Raw genomic sequence first — 17,939 nt, 5'->3', positions numbered from 1 at the left:
TTCACGACTTACCTCGCAGAAGGCCCCTGCGCACCGCTGCCGCCGAAATCCAAAGGGCTGCTCCTGTAAAGGTAAGGCTTTTTAAAGTAAGTACTCACCTCCCAGAAGGCCCCTGCGCACTGCTGCCGCCGAAATCCAAAGGGCTGCTCCTGTAAAGGCAAGGCTTTTTAAATTCACTACTCACCTCCCAGAAGGCCCCTGCGCACCGCTGCCGCCGAAATCCGAAGGGCTGCTCCTGTAAAGGTAAGGCTTTTTAAAGTAAGTACTCACCTCCCAGAAGGCCCCTGCGCACCGCTGCCGCCGAAATCCGAAGGGCTGCTCCTGTAAAGGTAAGGCTTTTTAAAGTAAGTACTCACCTCCCAGAAGGCCCCTGCGCACCGCTGCCGCCGAAATCCGAAGGGCTGCTCCTGTAAAGGTAAGGGTTTTTAAATTCACTACTCACCTCCTTTTCTTGAATAGTGGCATTACATTTGTGGCTTTCCAAACAACTATGTGGGCAGCATGGTAGCACAGTGGCTAGCACTGTTGCTTCACAGCTCCAGGGTCCCAGGTTCGATTCCCGGCTTGGGTCACTCTCTGTGTGGAGTCTGCACGTTCTCCCTGTGTCTGCGTGGGTTTCCTCCAGGTGCTCCGGTTTCCTCCCACAAGTCCCGAAAGACGTGCTGTTAGGTAGTTTGGACATTCTGAATTCTCCCTCTGTGTACCCGAACAGGCGCCGGAATGTGACGACTAGGGGCTTTTCACAGTAATTTCATTGCAGTGTTAATGTAAGCCTACTTGTGACAATAAAGATTATTATTATGACTGGACTTCCTGTAAGATCTTTGGAGACAGCCCATTAGGTCTGGAGGCTTGTCAGCCTTTGACCCCATTAGTTTTCTTAGTACTTCAACCTCTAGTGGAACTGATTATTTTAAGATCCTCCCTTTTGGCGCTGCACTGCTGCCTATGGCGCTGAGGACCCGTGTTCGATCCTGGCCCTGGGTCACTGTCTGTGTGGAGTTTGCACTTGCGCACGTGTCTGCAAGGGTTTCACCCCCACAACCCAAAGATGTGCAGGTTAGGTGGATTGGCCACACTAAATTGCCCCTTAATTGGAAAAAAATAATTTGGTCCTCTAAATTTATAGTAAAAAAATCCTCCCTTTATCGCCCTGCTTTTCTTTTATTTTGTGATGCTTTTCCAATGAAGACAGATGCAGAATATTTGTTCAAAGTCTCTGCCATTTACTTGTTTCTGGTTATTAATTCTCCAGTCTCATCCTCCGAACATTTACTTTAGCTACTCTCTTCCTTTTTATATACTTGGAGAAGCTGTTTTTTACATTTCTTGCTAATTTACCTTCATTCCTCCCTCATATAGTCTTCCTTTGCTGTTTTCTAACATGTTCCCAATCTTCTGGTGCCGGACTCCAGGTAATTAACCTGGAGCAAAGGTTTATTGAGCTGCAGACACTTTAGGTATGGACGATGAATACTGGCATAACCAATGAATCCCGACTCTCCTGAATGAATAAAAAAACACTTCCAGCAGATGTGGTTGTTATGGATCACACTGACCACCAACATCTCCTGCTGTCCTGCCAACTTGATTGTATAATCCACAGAAACCCTACAGTGCAGAAGGAAGCCATTCGACCCTCTGGAAGAGTATTTGACCCCGAGATGAGCTTCTAACCTTGTATTCGCACCATCATTAAGACCATTGATTTCTTGCGAGGCAAGGGAATCAAAGTTATTGGGGTGGATGGGAATGTGGAACTCAACACAAACAGATCAGCCGTGATCTTACTGTTGAGCAGGCTCGATGGGCTGAATGGCCTACCCCTCCTATTTCATATGTTCATATCAGTAAAATGCTAGGAACTAAAGACAAGTGATGTTGATGGAGAAATGCAAGAGATGCTATGAATGATGCTATTTATAACACAGAGGTTATAGGGACATCCAATGTCTCTCCTGAAAACAGGTAATGCCTGACAAACATGTTTCACTTTATTATACAATGCAAAGTAGAATGTTTTCACATTAAAAATGAAGGAATACCTTGATGCAAAATCAAAGTGTCAAAATAAATAACCGATTGATGGATAATTGTTTTATGGATTGATAATGAACAAAGAACAAAGAAAGGTACAGCACAGGAACAGACCCTTCGGCCCTCCAAGCCCGTGCCGACCATGCTGCCCGTCTCACCTAAAACCTCTACACTTACGGAGTCCGTATCCCTCTATTCCCATCCTATTGATGTATTTTTCAAGACTCCCATTAAACGTCACTATCATATCTGCTTGCACCACCTCCTCCGGCAGCGAGTTCCAGGCACCCACTGTGTAAAAAACACACCTCGCACACTTTCTCTAAACTTTGCCCCTCTCACCTTAAACCTATGTCCCCCTAGTAATTGACTCTTCCACCCTGGGAAAAAGCTTCTGACTTTTGTAGACCTCTATCAGGTCGCCCCTCAGTCTCCGTCGTTCCAGTGAGAACAAACAAAGTTTATTCAACCCCTCCTCATAGCTAATGCCCTCTATACCAGGCAACATCCTGGTATACCTCTTCTGCACCCTCTCCAAAGCCTCCACATCCTTCTGGTAGTGTGGCGACCAGAATTGAACACTATATTCCAAGTGTGGCCTAACTAAGGTTCTATACAGCTGCAGCATGACTTGCCAATTCTTATACTCAATGCCCTGGCCGATGAAGGCAAGCATGCCGTATGCCTTCTTGACTACCTTCTCCACCTGTGTTGCCTGTTGTGGTGAATGTATTGCACTAACATTCACCATGTATGTAACATTCACCATGTATGTTTCCCATGAGGGCTCCACCTATGGACCATTGTAAGGTATTAGCTGTGATGTATCATGTTGGTGCCTTTGTGGCCTCCGCCCCTGGCTCCTCCCTTTGAAGGGAGCTATAAAGAGCAGTAGCCCTGTAGGCGGCTCCCAGTAGCAGAGCAGTCTCAGGCAGGCACTGTTCTAGTCCATTAAAGCCACAGTTTACTTCTACTCCTTGTTTCGTGTGAATTGCTGGTCGCATCAATTTCATCGATTACAACACCACAATGGAATCGGCCCTCAAACCTGACCGACTGGAACTCAACTCGCAAGCCGCCGAGGTGAAAGGGATTTTTTCGCACTGGTTCCGCTGTTTCAAGGCCTACCTTGCAGCTCCTCCTCGCCGACGATCAGAAGCTGAGCCTCCTCCACGCCCAGGTGAGCCATCGAATCTCTGTTCAACTCGAGGAAGCTTCCACCTATGCAGACCGCTCGCGATGTTGAAGCGCCTATATGTAAGGCCAGTGAACGAGGTGTATGTGCGGCATCTCCTCACTACGTGCCGCCAACACCCCGGGGAATCGCTGGAGGAGTACCTACGCGACATCAAAATCCTTGCGCGAAGTTGCAACTACCAGGCCGTTACGGCCACTCAACATATGAACCTCGCAGTCCAGGACGCCTACGTGGCTGGAGGCCGGTCCAACAACGTGAGACAGCGCCTACTCGAGAACGGTGCCCTAGACCTGGAAGAGACGGTAAAGCTAGCCTCCTCCCAAGAAGTAGCGTTCCAAAGCTTCAACGCATTCCCGTCTGATCACGCGACCCCCCTCGTGGACCCCCGACCAAAGTGTACCCCAGGCCTGTGCCGCGCGGCTGCCCGGCCAACATGGGGGGCTACCCTGCTATTTCTGCAGCCAACATCAGCACCCCAGGCAGCGCTGCCCGGCCCAGAACGCGAACTGCAGCGACTGAGGAAAAAAAGGACATTTTGCTAAGGTTTGCCTGGCCAGGTCCAAACCCTCAAAACCGCAGGTCTGACCCTCAGACTCACAGCCCCGAAGATCCCGCAGTGTAACAGCTTGCCTGACGGCACCGCCCCTGGACGCGTCATCGGACAAGTGCTGTCCGTGGGGGCAGCCATCTTCAAGCCCGCACAACGTGTGCGACTCACGGGGGCCGCCATCTTGGCCATCCTCGCCCATGCGGCCTGCCACGTGTGACTTGTGGGGGCCGCCATCTTGGACGCCATCTGTAACGCTGCCTGACACGTGCGACCGACGGGGGCGACCATCTTGGAACCACCCCAGCACCTCCGACCACACCAGATAACCGCAACTCAGCGCAGTCACCCTGGACCAGTTGCGACCCAAACACCTCCGGAGCTCCATGATGACCGTCTGGGTAAATGGACACGAAACACCTTCAGGACAAGACTTTTATCAGGTCCGAGGTCCAACGACTCTTGCAGGAGGGCATCATTGAGGCCAGCAATAGCCCCTGGAGAGCTCAGGTGATGGTCATCAGGACCGGGGAAAAGAACTGGATGGTTGTAGATTACAGCCAAACCATAAACCGGTACACGCACCTTGATGCGTACCCCCTTCCCCGGATCGCAGACATGGTTAACCAGATTGTGCACTACCGGGTGTTCTCCACGGTGGATCTGAAGTCTGCGTACCACCAGCTCCCAATCCGCCCGGGGGACCGCCACTACACGGTCTTTGAGGCAGACGGCCGCCTCTTCCACTTCCTCCGTGTCCCCTTCGGCGTCACAAACAGGGCCTCGGTCTTGCAAAGAACCATGGACCGAATGGTGGACCAGTACAGGCTGCGGGCCACGTTTCCGTACTTGGACAATGTCACCATCTGCGGCCATGATCAGCAGGACCACGATGCCAACTTCCAGAGATTTCTCCAGACCGCCCAAACCCTTAAACTCACTTACAACAAGGAGAAATGCATTTTCCGCACAACCAGGCTAGCCATCCTCGGCTACGTTGTGGAAAATGGGGTTCTAGGATCCGACCCTGACCGTATGCGCGCCCTCCTGCAACTCCCCCCTTCCCCACTGCTCCAAGGCCCTGAAAAGGTGCCTTGGGTTGTTTTCCTATTACGTCCAGTGGGTCCCCAACTATGCGGACAAAGCCCGCCCACTAACCAAGGCCACCACCTTCCCACTGGCGGCCGAGGCCCGCCAGGCCTTCAGCTGCATCAAGGTGGACATCGCCAAAGCCGCAATGCGTGCGGTGGATGAGTCCGTCCCCTTCCAGGTGGAGAGCGACGCGTCAGAGGTCGCCCTCGCCGCTACCCTCAGGCAGGCAGGCCAGTAGCATTTTTTTCACGCACCCTCACCGCCTCTAAAATTCGACACTCCTCGGTCGAAAAAGAAGTCCGAGCCATCGTGGAAGCCGTGCGGCACTGGAGGTTTACCCTCGTCACCGACCAACGATCGGTAGCCTTCATGTTCGATAATACGCAGCGGAGCAAAATCAAGAACGATAAGATCTTGAGATGGAGGATCGAACACTCCACCTATAACTACGATATATATTGCCCTGGGAAGCTCAACGAGCCCCCAGACGCCCTGTCCCGCGGCACATGCGCCAGCGCGCAAGAGGACCGACTCCGGGCTATCCACGCCGACCTCTGCCACCCAGGGGTCACCCGGCTTCTCCACTACATCAAGGCCCGCAACCTGCCCTACTCCACCGAGGAGGTCAGGGCCATGACCAGGGACTACCTGATCTGCAAGCCGCACTTCTATCGTCCGGCTAAGGCCCACCTGGTAAAGGCATCCCGGCCCTTTGAGGGCCTCAGTATCGATTTCAATGGGCCCCTCCCCTCCACCAACCACAACACATATTTCCTCAACGTCATTGACGAGTTCTCCCGCTTCCCCTTTGCAATCCCTTGCCCGACATGACCGCGGCCACCGTCATTAAAGCCCTACATAGTGTCTTCACCCTGTTTGGTTTCCCCACGTATGTTCACAGTGACCGGGGCTCGTCGTTCATGAGTGACGAACTGTGTCAGTACCTGCTCAGTAAGGGCATCGCCTCGAGCAGGACTACCAGTTATAACCCCCGGGGAAACAGGCAGGTGGAAAGGGAGAACGCGATGGTCTGGAAGACCGTCCTCCTGGCCCTACGGTCTAGGAATCTCCCAGTCTCCCACTGGCAGGAGGTCCTCCCCGACGCACTCCACTCCATTAGGTCCCTCCTTTGCACGGCCACAAACGAGACCCTCATGACCGCCTATTTGTTTTCCCCAGGAAATCCACCTCCGGGGCCTCACTTCCGTCCTGGCTGAAGACACCGGGGCCCGTCATACTCCGCAAACACGTTAGGAGCCAGACATCCGACCCCCTGGTTGAGAGGGTCCAGCTCCTAAACACCAACCCCCAGTACGCATACATAGAATACCTCGACGGCCGACAGGATACAGTTTCCCTCCGGGACATGGCGCCCTCAGGCTCCACTACCACCGCCACACCAACTTACCCCACCCAACCTACGCTGACCAGTGCCCCCGCCCCTACATGGGCGGACCCGCACGCCCTCCCGCCCCCCCATTCCCTCTTCACCGACCCACAGGAACGAAGCTCCGGAAGACACGCTCCCGGAGTCCACGTCTGTACCCGCACCGGCAACGTCATTACCCACGCCCGTACGGATGAGTTCAACACCCGGGCCAGCTGCGATACCAGAGCTCCGGCGATCACAGCGCCGATCCGGGCGCCGGACAGGCTGAACTCATGAACCCTTCACCCCCGCCGGACTTCACTTTTTAACAGTGGGTGAATATGGTGAATGTATTGCATTAACCATTCACCATGTATGTAACTGTATCACGCTGTTGCCCATGAGGGCTCCACCTATGGACCATTGTAAGGTATTACTTGTGATGTGTCATGTTGATGCCCTGACTCGGCTCCCAGTACCAGAGCAGTCGCAGGCAGGCACTGTTCTAGTCGATTAAAGCCACAGTTTACTTCTACTCCTTGTTTCGTGTGAATTGATGGTCGCATCACCTGTACACCCAGATCCCTCTGCCTGTCAATACTCTGAAGGATTCTGCCATTTACTGTATATTTCCCACCTGTATTAGACCTTCCAAAATGCATTACCTCACATTTGTCTGCATTAAACACATTGGGAATTTTATTCTTGTAATAGACCTTTTCATTAAATAAACAAAAATAGAAAATGCTGGAAGCATTCAGCGGCTTGTGACTCCTGTGAATAATGTGATTGCTTTTCTGTGCATGTCCAGGCAGCTATCAGCAGCCATCTTAAATTGGCAGGAGACGGTGTTGCTGTATTACAGTTCAGCAGGATTTGGAGACTGCTGATGTTCAAAAACAATGACTTGCTCTCAAGAAGGAAGCAGTATTGGAAAAGCCATTATTGTTGCCCCCTTGATCCCTTTGGAGGGCATTAATTGTGGAACTGGAGTCCAGCATAGCTCCAGATTGGTTAAAGACAATCCTTTGCAGAAGGATCAATGAACTCATAATACATAAAGGGGAAAAGAGTAACTAGGGACAGAGTAGGGCCTCTTAAGGATCAACAAGGGCATTTATGTGCAGAGCCACAAGAGTTGGGTGAGATCCTGAATGAATATTTCTCATCGGTATTCACGGTGGAGAAAGGCATGGATGTTAGGAAACTAAGGGAAATAAATAGTGATGTCTTGAGAAGTGTGCATATTACAGAGGAGGAGGTGCTGGAAGTCTTAAAGCGCATCAAGGTAGATAAATCCCCGGGACCTGATGAAATGTATCCCAGGATGTTGTGGGAGGCTAGGGAGGAAATTGCGGGTCCCCTAACCGAGATATTTGAATCATCGGCAGCCACAGGTGAGGTGCCTGAAGATTGGAGAGTGGCGAATGTTGTGCCCTTGTTTAAGAAGGGCAGCAGGGAAAAGCCTGGGAACTACAGACCGGTGAGCCTAACGTCTGTAGTAGGTAAGTTGCTAGAAGGTATTCTGAGAGACAGGATCTACAAGCATTTAGAGAGGCAAGGACTGATTCGGGGCAGTCAGCATGGCTTTGTGCGTGGAAAATCATGTCTCACAAATTTGATTGAGTTTTTTGAGGGAGTGACCAAGAAGGTAGATGAGGGTAGTGCAGTAGACGTTGTCTACATGGACTTTAGCAAAGCCTTTGACAAGGTACCGCATGGTAGGTTGTTGCAGAAGGTTAAAGCTCACGGGATCCAGGGTGAGGTTGCCAATTGGATTCAAAATTGGCTGGACGACAGAAGGCAGAGGGTGGTTGTAGAGGGTTGTTTTTCAAACTGGAGGCCTGTGACCAGTGGTGTGCCTCAGGGATCGGTGCTGGGTCCACTGTTATTTGTGATTTATATTAATGATTTGGATGAGAATTTAGGAGGCATGGTTAGTAAGTTTGCAGATGACACCAAGATTGGTGGCATAGTGGATAGTGAAGAAGGTTATCTAGGATTGCAACGGGATCTTGATCAATTAGGCCAGTGGGCCGACGAATGGCAGATGGAGTTTAATTTAGATAAATGTGAGGTGATGCATTTTGGCAGATCGAATCAGGCCAGGACCTACTCAGTTAATGGTATGGCGTTGGGGAGAGTTATAGAACAAAGAGATCTAGGAGTACAGGTTCATAGCTCCTTGAAGGTGGAGTCGCAGGTGGACAGGGTGGTGAAGAAGGCATTCGGCATGCTTGGTTTCATTGGTCAGAACATTGAATATAGGAGTTGGGACGTCTTGTTGAAGTTGTACAAGACATTGGTACGGCCACACTTGGAATACTGTGTGCAGTTCTGGTCACCCTATTATAGAAAGGATATTATTAAACTAGAAAGAGTGCAGAAAAGATTTACTAGGATGTTGCCGGGACTTGATGGTTTGAGTTATAAGGAGAGGCTGGATAGACTGGGACTTTTTTCCCTGGAGCGTAGGAGGCTTAGGGGTGATCTTATAGAGGTCTATAAAATAATGAGGGGCATAGATAAGGTAGATAGTCAACATCTTTTCCCAAAGGTAGGGGAGTCTAAAACTAGAGGGCATAGGTTTAAGGTGAGAGGGGAGAGATTCAGAAGGGCCCAGAGGGGCAATTTCTTCACTCAGAGGGTCGTGAGTGTCTGGAATGGGCTGCCAGAGGTAGTAGTAGAAGCGGGTACAATTGTGACTTTCAAAAAGCATTTAGATGGTTACATGGGTAAGATGGGTATAGAGGGTTATGGGCCAAGTGCGGGCAACTGGGACTAGCTTTAATGGTAAAAAACTGGGCGGCATGGACTGGTTGGGCCGAAGGGCCTGTTTCCATGCTGTAAACGTCTATGATTCTATGATTCTAACTGTTTAGGGATTGTGCAACAATGCGCCCTTGGATTTTCCTCAAATTGCTCACTGTGAGTGAGATTCATTAATTTCAGTTCCATAACTTGCTATGTATGGTAAGATTTGAAGAGATGACCATTGGCCTGTGAGTCCAATAACCTCACCATAGATTTTGGTCTGTTGAAGGTATCCAGAGATGTGAAGCAAAGGCTATTAAATAGACTTCAGATGTTGCCAAGAGCTCATTGAGTAGAAGAGTGAGCTGGAGGGGCTGCCCATGTTCCTGATGTTACTGTGCCGCCTTGAGGATTCAATAGTAACTGTTAGGTGAAGTGGACATTCTGAATTCTCCCTCTGTGTACCTGAACGGGTGGCGGAGTGCGGCGACTAGGGGTTTTTCACAGTAACTTCATTGCAGTGTGAGGTACCCTCAATAATGATGCTTAGAGATTAAACTGTAAAGAAGGCTTTATTAGGCTAATAACTATGCTACAGATTTGGACGAGAGCTGACTGCTATACAGACCATGAGGCAGGCCTTTATGTATGGCTCCCAGATGGGCGGGGCCAGAGGCGGAGTCCCCAGGGTTCCAAGCCTGGTCTTAAAGGGGACATCACCTTACATGATGATAAGGCAGTAACCGTTCATCACACAGTGTTAATGTAAGCCTACTTGTAACACTAATAAAGGTTGTTATTACTAACTGTCATGATCTCACTTTGCAGGAACGGCAGCGATTGGAAACTATTCTGAACCTTTGCTCAGAATACAATAAGGCAGGTGACAGCACGGCAGGAGCATCAGTCAGCAGCATTGAGAAGATTGGTGAGCAGCTGCAGAAACTGTCCCTGTCCCCAAGCGGAGCGTGCTCACCACAACTCGAGCCCAGTTACAATGAAACGGAGGGAAGGGCTATGTCTAGAACCTCGCACGGTTCACCCTCCTTGTTCGATTTTAGCCTGTCGGAGCGGAGATCAGCCAGGCATTGTGGCCCCCTGGATCCGGACAACTGTGTGGAGTTAAACCGCCCCGACACCGGGAGGTCTCGATGGCTGTCTTCCCCCGGTTCAACCGAGTACTCTCTGAAGCATCCAGGTGATTCGCCATCACCTCGCCAGCACGATGGTTCTGAAGAGAGATTGAGCCCATTTGGTGACGGTGTGGAGGCAGGAGCCTCTGATGATGGCTGTAATGTGGTGAGTTTTCCTTCTTGTATCTGGCGCTCAGCATTTCACCGGCACCGGATTTCACACCAGTGTTGAAGGTGTGCAGCCACCTCAACCACATTCCATGGCATGGATCTGGGATCATCTCGGACTCCATGGGGGTGAATCTAGTCTTCAGTGGTATGGACGATAGTGAATGGGAAGCATGTTTACAAACATCAATACCACACTTAATGAGAAAGTTAAAAGGGTGGGGCATAGAATGGGAGCTAATTGCCCATTCCCTGATGCTCAACATTGCTCAACACCAATTACAACCCCCATGGTTTTTGAAATCCCCATGGTTTTTGAAATCATGGGCGACATTCTCCGGTATCGGCGAGATGTCCGCTGACCGGTGCCCAAAACGGCGCAAATCAGTCGGGCATCGCGCCGCCCCAAAGGTGCGGAAATGACATCTCCGGGCGGCGCATGCGCGGGAGCGTTAGCGGCCGCTCACGGCATCCCCGCGCATGTGCTGTGGAGGGAGTCTCTTCCGCCTCCGCCATGGTGGAGACCGTGGCGAAGACGGAAGGAAAAGAGTGCCCCCACGGCACAGGCCCGCCCGCGAATCGGTGGGCCCCGATCGCGGGCCAGGCCACCGTGGGGCATCCCCCATGGCCAGATCGCCCCGCGCCCCAGGACCCCAGAGCCCGCCCACGCCGCCTTGTCCCGCCAGTAAGGTAGGTGGTTTAATCTACGCCGGCGGGACAAGCATTCTAGCAGCGGGACTTTGGCCCATCCGGGCCGGAGAATCGTGGGGGGGTGCCCACCAACCGGCGCGGCGTGATTCCCGCCCCCGCCGAATATCCGGTGTCGGAGAATTCGGCAACCGGCGGGGGCGGGATTCACGGCAGCCCGGCGGGGGGTCGGAGAATTTCGACCAAGGTTTTAAAAACTATTTTATTTTGTTTCAGAACCCTGATGTTTTAAGCAGTTTTAATATCAGTTTTCTCTGTTCATCCTCCAAAGGGCCATGTTCTTCTCAGCTGTTTACAGCTGCCACTTAACACATAGTTGGCCCAATGCACATTTTATCTGACTGGGTGTTACGTGACAGCAGAGAGTCAAAGAGTCAATGATCTGCTGCTCAATGACCCTGTTGTTCCAAGTTGGAATGGTGTGACCTGGCACCATCTTTCTAATCTCAGTGAGTTTGCGAGCGGGATTTAACTAAATGGGAACAAAGTGCCAGAGCGAGCGTGTTTAGCCGCATGTTTCCCGGCGCTCGCAGCACCGAGAAACACAATGCTATAAACCGGCACCCGGGTTAGATAGGGGGCTCAGCGGGGAATGCACAGCCGAGGCCGTAGATAGCCTCGTTTTGTGGAGCTCTGCTCAGCGTAACTCTTCAGTATAGCAAGGGTTCGGTGGGGTCCCAATCTCTGAAGCCCCCCAAAGCGACCTCCGACCTTCCCCCCCGCCAACGCACTATGGAAGGGTCTGCCCCATGTCCTAACAGCCGCATGGGCACCTCCAGCCTGATCACCACCGCACAAAAACTATCGCCAGGGTGCCAGGCTAGCACCGCTAGGGTGCCAGGCTAGCACTGCTAGGGGGCATGGGTGGCACTAGCAGTGCCAGGGAATCACCCTGCCCAAAGGGCATGCACTTGGAAGCCTCCAATCCCCGGGGAGACTCCCATGAGTGCTGTTCCGTCTGGTCCCCATTTGTAGAGACCAGTACTGAATGGCACTCACCCAACTGCTCGGGTACCTTGGGAAACTGCAGAAGAAAGTGAGACTAGCTGTCTCGCTTTAATATGCAGATTTGCCAAAAAGGTGATTGTAATTTACATCGCAACGTCTCGCGAGATTGCATTAGATCTCAAGAGGTGTTGCGAGCAGGGTAGATCCTGGGAGCGAGGTCTCTCGGCTTCTAGAGGCCACGCTGCGCCATGGGGAGCTGCTTTTTGGGCGCAGCGTGGCCATTCGGTCGTGCCCATAGATATTTCCGACAAGGGAACATGCTATTTGGTACGTCAAATATGAGATGACTCCTGAGTAGAGCAATCCCAAGCTTTCATCTGCTTCACATATTCATCTTCACTCTCGTTAAAGGATCCAGAAAGGTTGAGCTCACTAGTCGATGTGCCCCAGTATTCAGGGCAGTAAGAACAAGTTTTGCTCTCGTTGACGTGTGTAAGAGGGAAATATAAACACAGGTTGTGTGCCAGTGGGACTTGCAGAGTCGATTTCCATGGGTGCCACTTAGAAGCAGAGCCCGAACATTGATATCGACACATTAGACATAGTCCTTGGCCCAGGGCTTATGGAGAAGGTCCAGATTTTCTTTCTCCCTCAGATATGTTTGCCGAAGATCGTTCATCCTCCTGAGAGTGGATAACACCGTGGTTCCATGTCTCACCCAGAAAATGGCACCTCCAACAGTGCAGCACACCGTCATTACTGCACTAGAGTGTCAGCCTTGATTCAGTGCACAGGTCCTGACATTGGACTTGAACCCAAGGCTGTCTGACTTAGAGAGCTATGCAGCGACATCCAACACCAAATGCTGATGTCTGGCATTCTTTCGCAGCAGCTAGTTGGTCACTGCCAGTTTTTAGACATAAAAAGCATGGTTCAATCTTCAGGTCAAGGGTTAGGTGGGAGAGTGAGGTTGATGGGATCATTAATGAGCATGTTTCAGTCATTTCCAAACCCAGATACAGACACATGCAGCCTGGAGATAGCTGAATATTTTCCCATGGTAACCTTCAAGTGTTCCACTTGAATTGACCCATGTTTACCGGCAATAAAGAGATCAAAGACACAGAACAGGCTGAATAATTTGCTTTAATAAATTGCTATTACAGGGATAGTGGGGACTGCCAGTCACAAAGGCTTTTCCTTAAAGATTCACTGATCCCCTTTTGGGGGGGTTCACATCGTCTCCCTGCCATCCCTCCTCGAGCACAGGGGGTTCTGTAACCGCCACAGTTAATTTGGAGGCACACTGAGAGCTACAGTCCTTCGATACAGAGCTTCACTCAGTTGATAAAGGAGGTTAGAGAAGACTGAAGCCACCACTCTGACAACAGACGAGGCTGTTCGCACTCACTGTTACCATAACGACTGAGTCCAAACACTTAAAGATATCTCAGTTGGTAGCACTCTTCCCTTTGAGCCAGATGTGCAAGCCCCACTCCAAAGAATTGAGCGCTACAAGCTGGTACTGCTGTACAGCACCGAGGGAGCGCCCAAGCTCACTTAGTGCCTACCTCCACTCCAGGTGAGGACAGGTGTGGCAGCACTAAAAGTCACAGTGGCAGTGAGCTTTCGCCACTACCTAGGTTACCACAGGAAACATGTACAACCTCATTCAATGAGTAACATGCAGATGCAGTGTGGCTTTGAGGTGCTGCTTGTTTCTGTAGCCACAAGTGTCAAGAGTACTTCATTAACAACAGGCCTACTGAGCATAACCAAAACTCGATATGAATGCAAGTCTTTCCTTGTCACCTGAGAAGGAAGTCATGCGGAGAGATGAAGGTTGTTCTCCTCAGCAAAGAGAAGATTAATAATAATAACATTGCAATGAAGAAGAGGTTTAGTGGAAGTGTTTAACACGATGATGGGTTAGAGAGAAACTGTTCCCAGCGGCTGAAGGGCCAGCAAGCAGAGGGGAGACATTTTCAGAGAATGTTTCGAAAGTCTGGAGAGGAGATGAGACTGTTTTTTATTCAGAGAGTTATAGTCCTGAAAACACTGCCTGAAATGGTGGCGGGAGCAGTTTCAAGAGAAACTTTCAAAAAGGGCATTTGATACCTTCTGAAGGAAAGATTTACACGGCTATTGGAAAGAGCAGGTGAATGGCACGAATTGGTTTGTTCTTTCATGATTAGCACAGCCAAGATGGGCTGAATGGTGTTGTGTGCAGTACAATTCCATGATGCATTGCTTCACCCGTACAATATTTTCTAAATGAAAAGACTTGCTTGTGAGTGTGAGAGACTGGGCTTTAAACAGCCAGGAATTCTGACAGTTTCAGCACGTCCCAGACTGAGGTCATAATAACCAAATGGTTATTTCACAGCGGAGGCCATTCAGCTCACCCTGTCTGTGCAAGCACTCGACAAGAGCTACCCAGCTAGTGCCACTGCCCCTCATCTTTTATCCATACCCCAGCAAATCTTTTCATAAGGTAACGACCCAATTTCCTTTAGAAAGCCTCAACTGGCCATGCCTCCACCACACTCTCAGACAGTGCACTCCAGATCCTAACCACTCGCTGTGTGACCCTGTCTCCACCATAATCTCAGTCGGTGCACTCCAGATCCTAACCACTCGCTGTGTGAACCTGCCTCCACCACACTCTCAGACAGTACATTCCAGATCCTAACCACTCGCTGTGTGAACCTGCCTCCACCACACCCTCAGACAGTGCACTCCAGATCCTAACCACTCGCTGTGTGAACCTGCCTCCACCACACCCTCAGACAGTGCACTCCAGATCCTAACCACTCGCTGTGTGAATCAATCTCCACCACACCCTCAGACAGTGCATTCCAGATCCTAACCACTCGCTGTGTGAACCTGCCTCCACCACACCCTCAGACAGTGCATTCCAGATCCTAACCACTCGCTGTGTGAATCAGTCTCCACCACACTCTCAGACAGTGCATTCCAGATCCTAACCACTCGCTGTGTGAACCTACCTCCACCACACCCTCAGACAGTGCATTCCAGATCCTAACCACTCGCTGTGTGAATCAGTCTCCACCACACCCTCAGACAGTGCATTCCAGATCCTAACCACTCGCTGTGTGAATCAGTCTCCACCACACCCTCAGACAGTGCATTCCAGATCCTAACCACTCGCTGTGTGAACCTGCCTCCACCACACCCTCAGACAGTGCATTCCAGATCCTAACCACTCGCTGTGTGAATCAGTCTCCACCACACTCTCAGACAGTACATTACAGATCCTAACCACTCGCTGTGTGAATCAGTCTCCACCACACTCTCAGACAGTGCATTCCAGATCCTAACCACTCGCTGTGTGAACCTGCCTCCACCACACCCTCAGACAGTGCATTCCAGATCCTAACCACTCGCTGTGTGAATCAGTCTCCACCACACTCTCAGACAGTACATTACAGATCCTAACCACTCGCTGTGTGAACCTGTCTCCACCACACTCTCAGACAGTACATTACAGATCCTAACCTCCAAAATCTCTTATTGTCCCCAATACTACCCCATGGGTCTGAAATATATAACAGCAGGTCGTCTGCATACAGCGCAACCCCGTGCTCGCCCCCCCCCCCGGCTCAATTCCTCTCCAATCCCTCGACACCCTAAGCGCCATTGACAGCGGCTCTATCGCCAAAGCCAAGAGCAAAGGGGAGAGCGGGCACCCCTGCCTCATCCCCCGATGCAGCCTAAAATGTCCCAAACTCACTTGGTTCGTCTGCACACTTGCGCCTTGTACAGCAACCGGACCCAGTGCCTGTCCAAACACAAACCGCCCAACACCTCCTACAAATACTCCCACTCCACCCGGTCAAACGCCTTCTCCACATCCATTGATACCACAATCTCCACCTCTTGCCCCTCCGAAGGCAGCATGATTACATTAAGCATTCTCCTCACATTCACCGACAACTGCATCCCCTTCACAACACCCGTTTGGTCCTCGCCTTTCAACCCCCCGGACGCAGTCCTCGATACCAAGGCCAGCCGCTTCGCCAACAACTTGATATGTATGTTCAGTAACGATATCAGGCGGTACGACCCATACTGCTCTGAATCCTTGTTTTTTTCAATATCGGGGAGATTGAAGCCTGCGACAATGTAGGGAGAGTTCCCCCCCTGTCCCTTGCTTCACTATACGCCCTCACCAGCAGTGGTCCCAGGCCACACCCAAACATTTTATAAAACTCCACTGGAAACCCATCCGGACCCGGGGCCTTCCCTGCCTGCAACGCATACTGTCCATTGCCTCCCTCAACCCAATTGGGGCCCCAATCCTTGAACCAGATCCTTCTCTACTTGGGGCAGCAAGGTAGCACAGTGGTTAGCACTCAGTGGTTAGCACTCAGCGCCAGGTACCTAGGTTGGATTCCTGGCTTGGGTCACTGTCTGTGCAGAGTCTGCACGTTCTCCCCGTGTCTGAGTGGGTTTTCTCCGGGTGCTCTGGTTTCCTCCCACAAGTTCCGAAAGATGTGATGTTAGGTGAATTGGACATTCTGAATTCTCCCTCAGTGTACTCGGAACAGGTGCCGGAGTGTGGCGACCAGGGACATTTCATGGGAACTTCATTGCGGTGTTAATGTAAGCCTATTTGTGACAACAAAGATTATTATTGGGAAACCCCAGCCCATTCAAAATCTGCCGCATCCCCCGCCCCTCCCCGGCCGGAGGCTCCGACTCATATAATCTTCTGTAAAACGCTTCAAACATGCCAGTCACCTACTCTGGGTCCAACACCATCCTGCCCTTATCGTCCTTTACTCTGCCGCTCTCCCTCGCCACCTTTTGAATCCTCAACTGGTGGGCCAGCATCCTGCTTGTCTTCTCCCCGTACTCATGCACTGCCCCTCCGGTCCCCAGTTACTGCCCCACCGCCTTCCCCGTGGACACCAACCTAAACCCCATCTGGAGCTTCTGCCTCTCCTTTAACAGCCCTGCCCCCAAGGCATCCGAATACCTCCTGTCCACCCTCAGGATCTCATCTACAGCCTTGCCATCACCCGCTCCGCTTTCTCCCTCTGCGCCCAAATTGAAATAAACTCCCCCCTGACCACCGCCTTGATTGGCTCCCAAAGCGTAACGGCTGTGACCTCCCCCGTCGTTTAACTCCACGTATCCCCGAATGGCGGCTCGCACCTGCTCGCACACCTGTTTATTTGCTAACAGCCACACATCCGGCCTCCACTGCGGGCTCTGCCATCTCCCCCACCGGTTCACACGCATATCCACCCAGTGCGACGCGTAGTCAGAACATAGAACATAGAACATTACAGCGCAGTACAGGCCCTTCAGCCCTCGATGTTGCGCCGACCTGTGAAACAACTCTAAAGCCCATCTACACTATTCCCTTATCGTCCATATGTCTATCCAAAGACCATTTGAATGCCCTTAGTGTTGGCGACTCCACTACTGTTGCAGGCAGGGCATTCCACGCCCTTACTACTCTCTGAGTAAAGAACCTACCTCTGACATCTGTCTTATATCTATCTCCCCTCAATTTAAAGGTATGTCCCCTCGTGCTAGACATCACCATCCGAGGAAAAAGGCTCTCACTGTCCACCCTATCCAATCCTCTGATCATCTTGTATGCCTCAATTAAGTCACCTCTTAACCTTCTTCTCTCTAACCAAAACAGCCTCAAATTCCTCAGCCTTTCCTCATAAGATCTTCCCTCCATACCAGGCAACATTCTGGTAAATCTCCTCTGCACCCTTTCCAATGCTTCCACATCCTTCCTATAATGCGGCGACCAGAATTGCACGCAATACTCCAAATGCGGCCGCACCAGAGTTTTGTACAGCTGCAACATGACCTCATGGCTCCGAAACTCAATCCCTCCACCAATAAAAGCTAACACACCGTACGCCTTCTTAACAACCCTCTCAACCTGGGTGGCAACTTTCAGGGATCTATGTACATGGACACCGAGATCTCTCTGCT

General features: G+C 51.2%; 1 protein-coding gene across 3 annotated transcripts in view; it reads left to right on the top strand.

Annotated features, from left to right (window-relative positions):
• phldb2b (pleckstrin homology-like domain, family B, member 2b) overlaps positions 1–17,939 on the top strand; it is a 517,142-nt gene that overhangs the window by 235,199 nt on the left and 264,004 nt on the right. For all 3 annotated transcript variants that reach the window (XM_072514438.1, XM_072514437.1, XM_072514436.1), the window contains one exon: positions 9,826–10,296. In XM_072514438.1, the coding sequence (XP_072370539.1) occupies positions 9,826–10,296 (471 nt within the window). The remainder of the gene's footprint in view (positions 1–9,825; positions 10,297–17,939) is intronic.

This window comes from Scyliorhinus torazame, chromosome 8 (genome assembly GCF_047496885.1).
Source record: "Scyliorhinus torazame isolate Kashiwa2021f chromosome 8, sScyTor2.1, whole genome shotgun sequence".
In the NCBI taxonomy this organism is placed as follows: Eukaryota; Metazoa; Chordata; class Chondrichthyes; order Carcharhiniformes; family Scyliorhinidae; genus Scyliorhinus; species Scyliorhinus torazame.
Note: the sequence above shows the minus strand (reverse complement) of the source record. Positions and strands in the feature narration are given on the sequence as shown.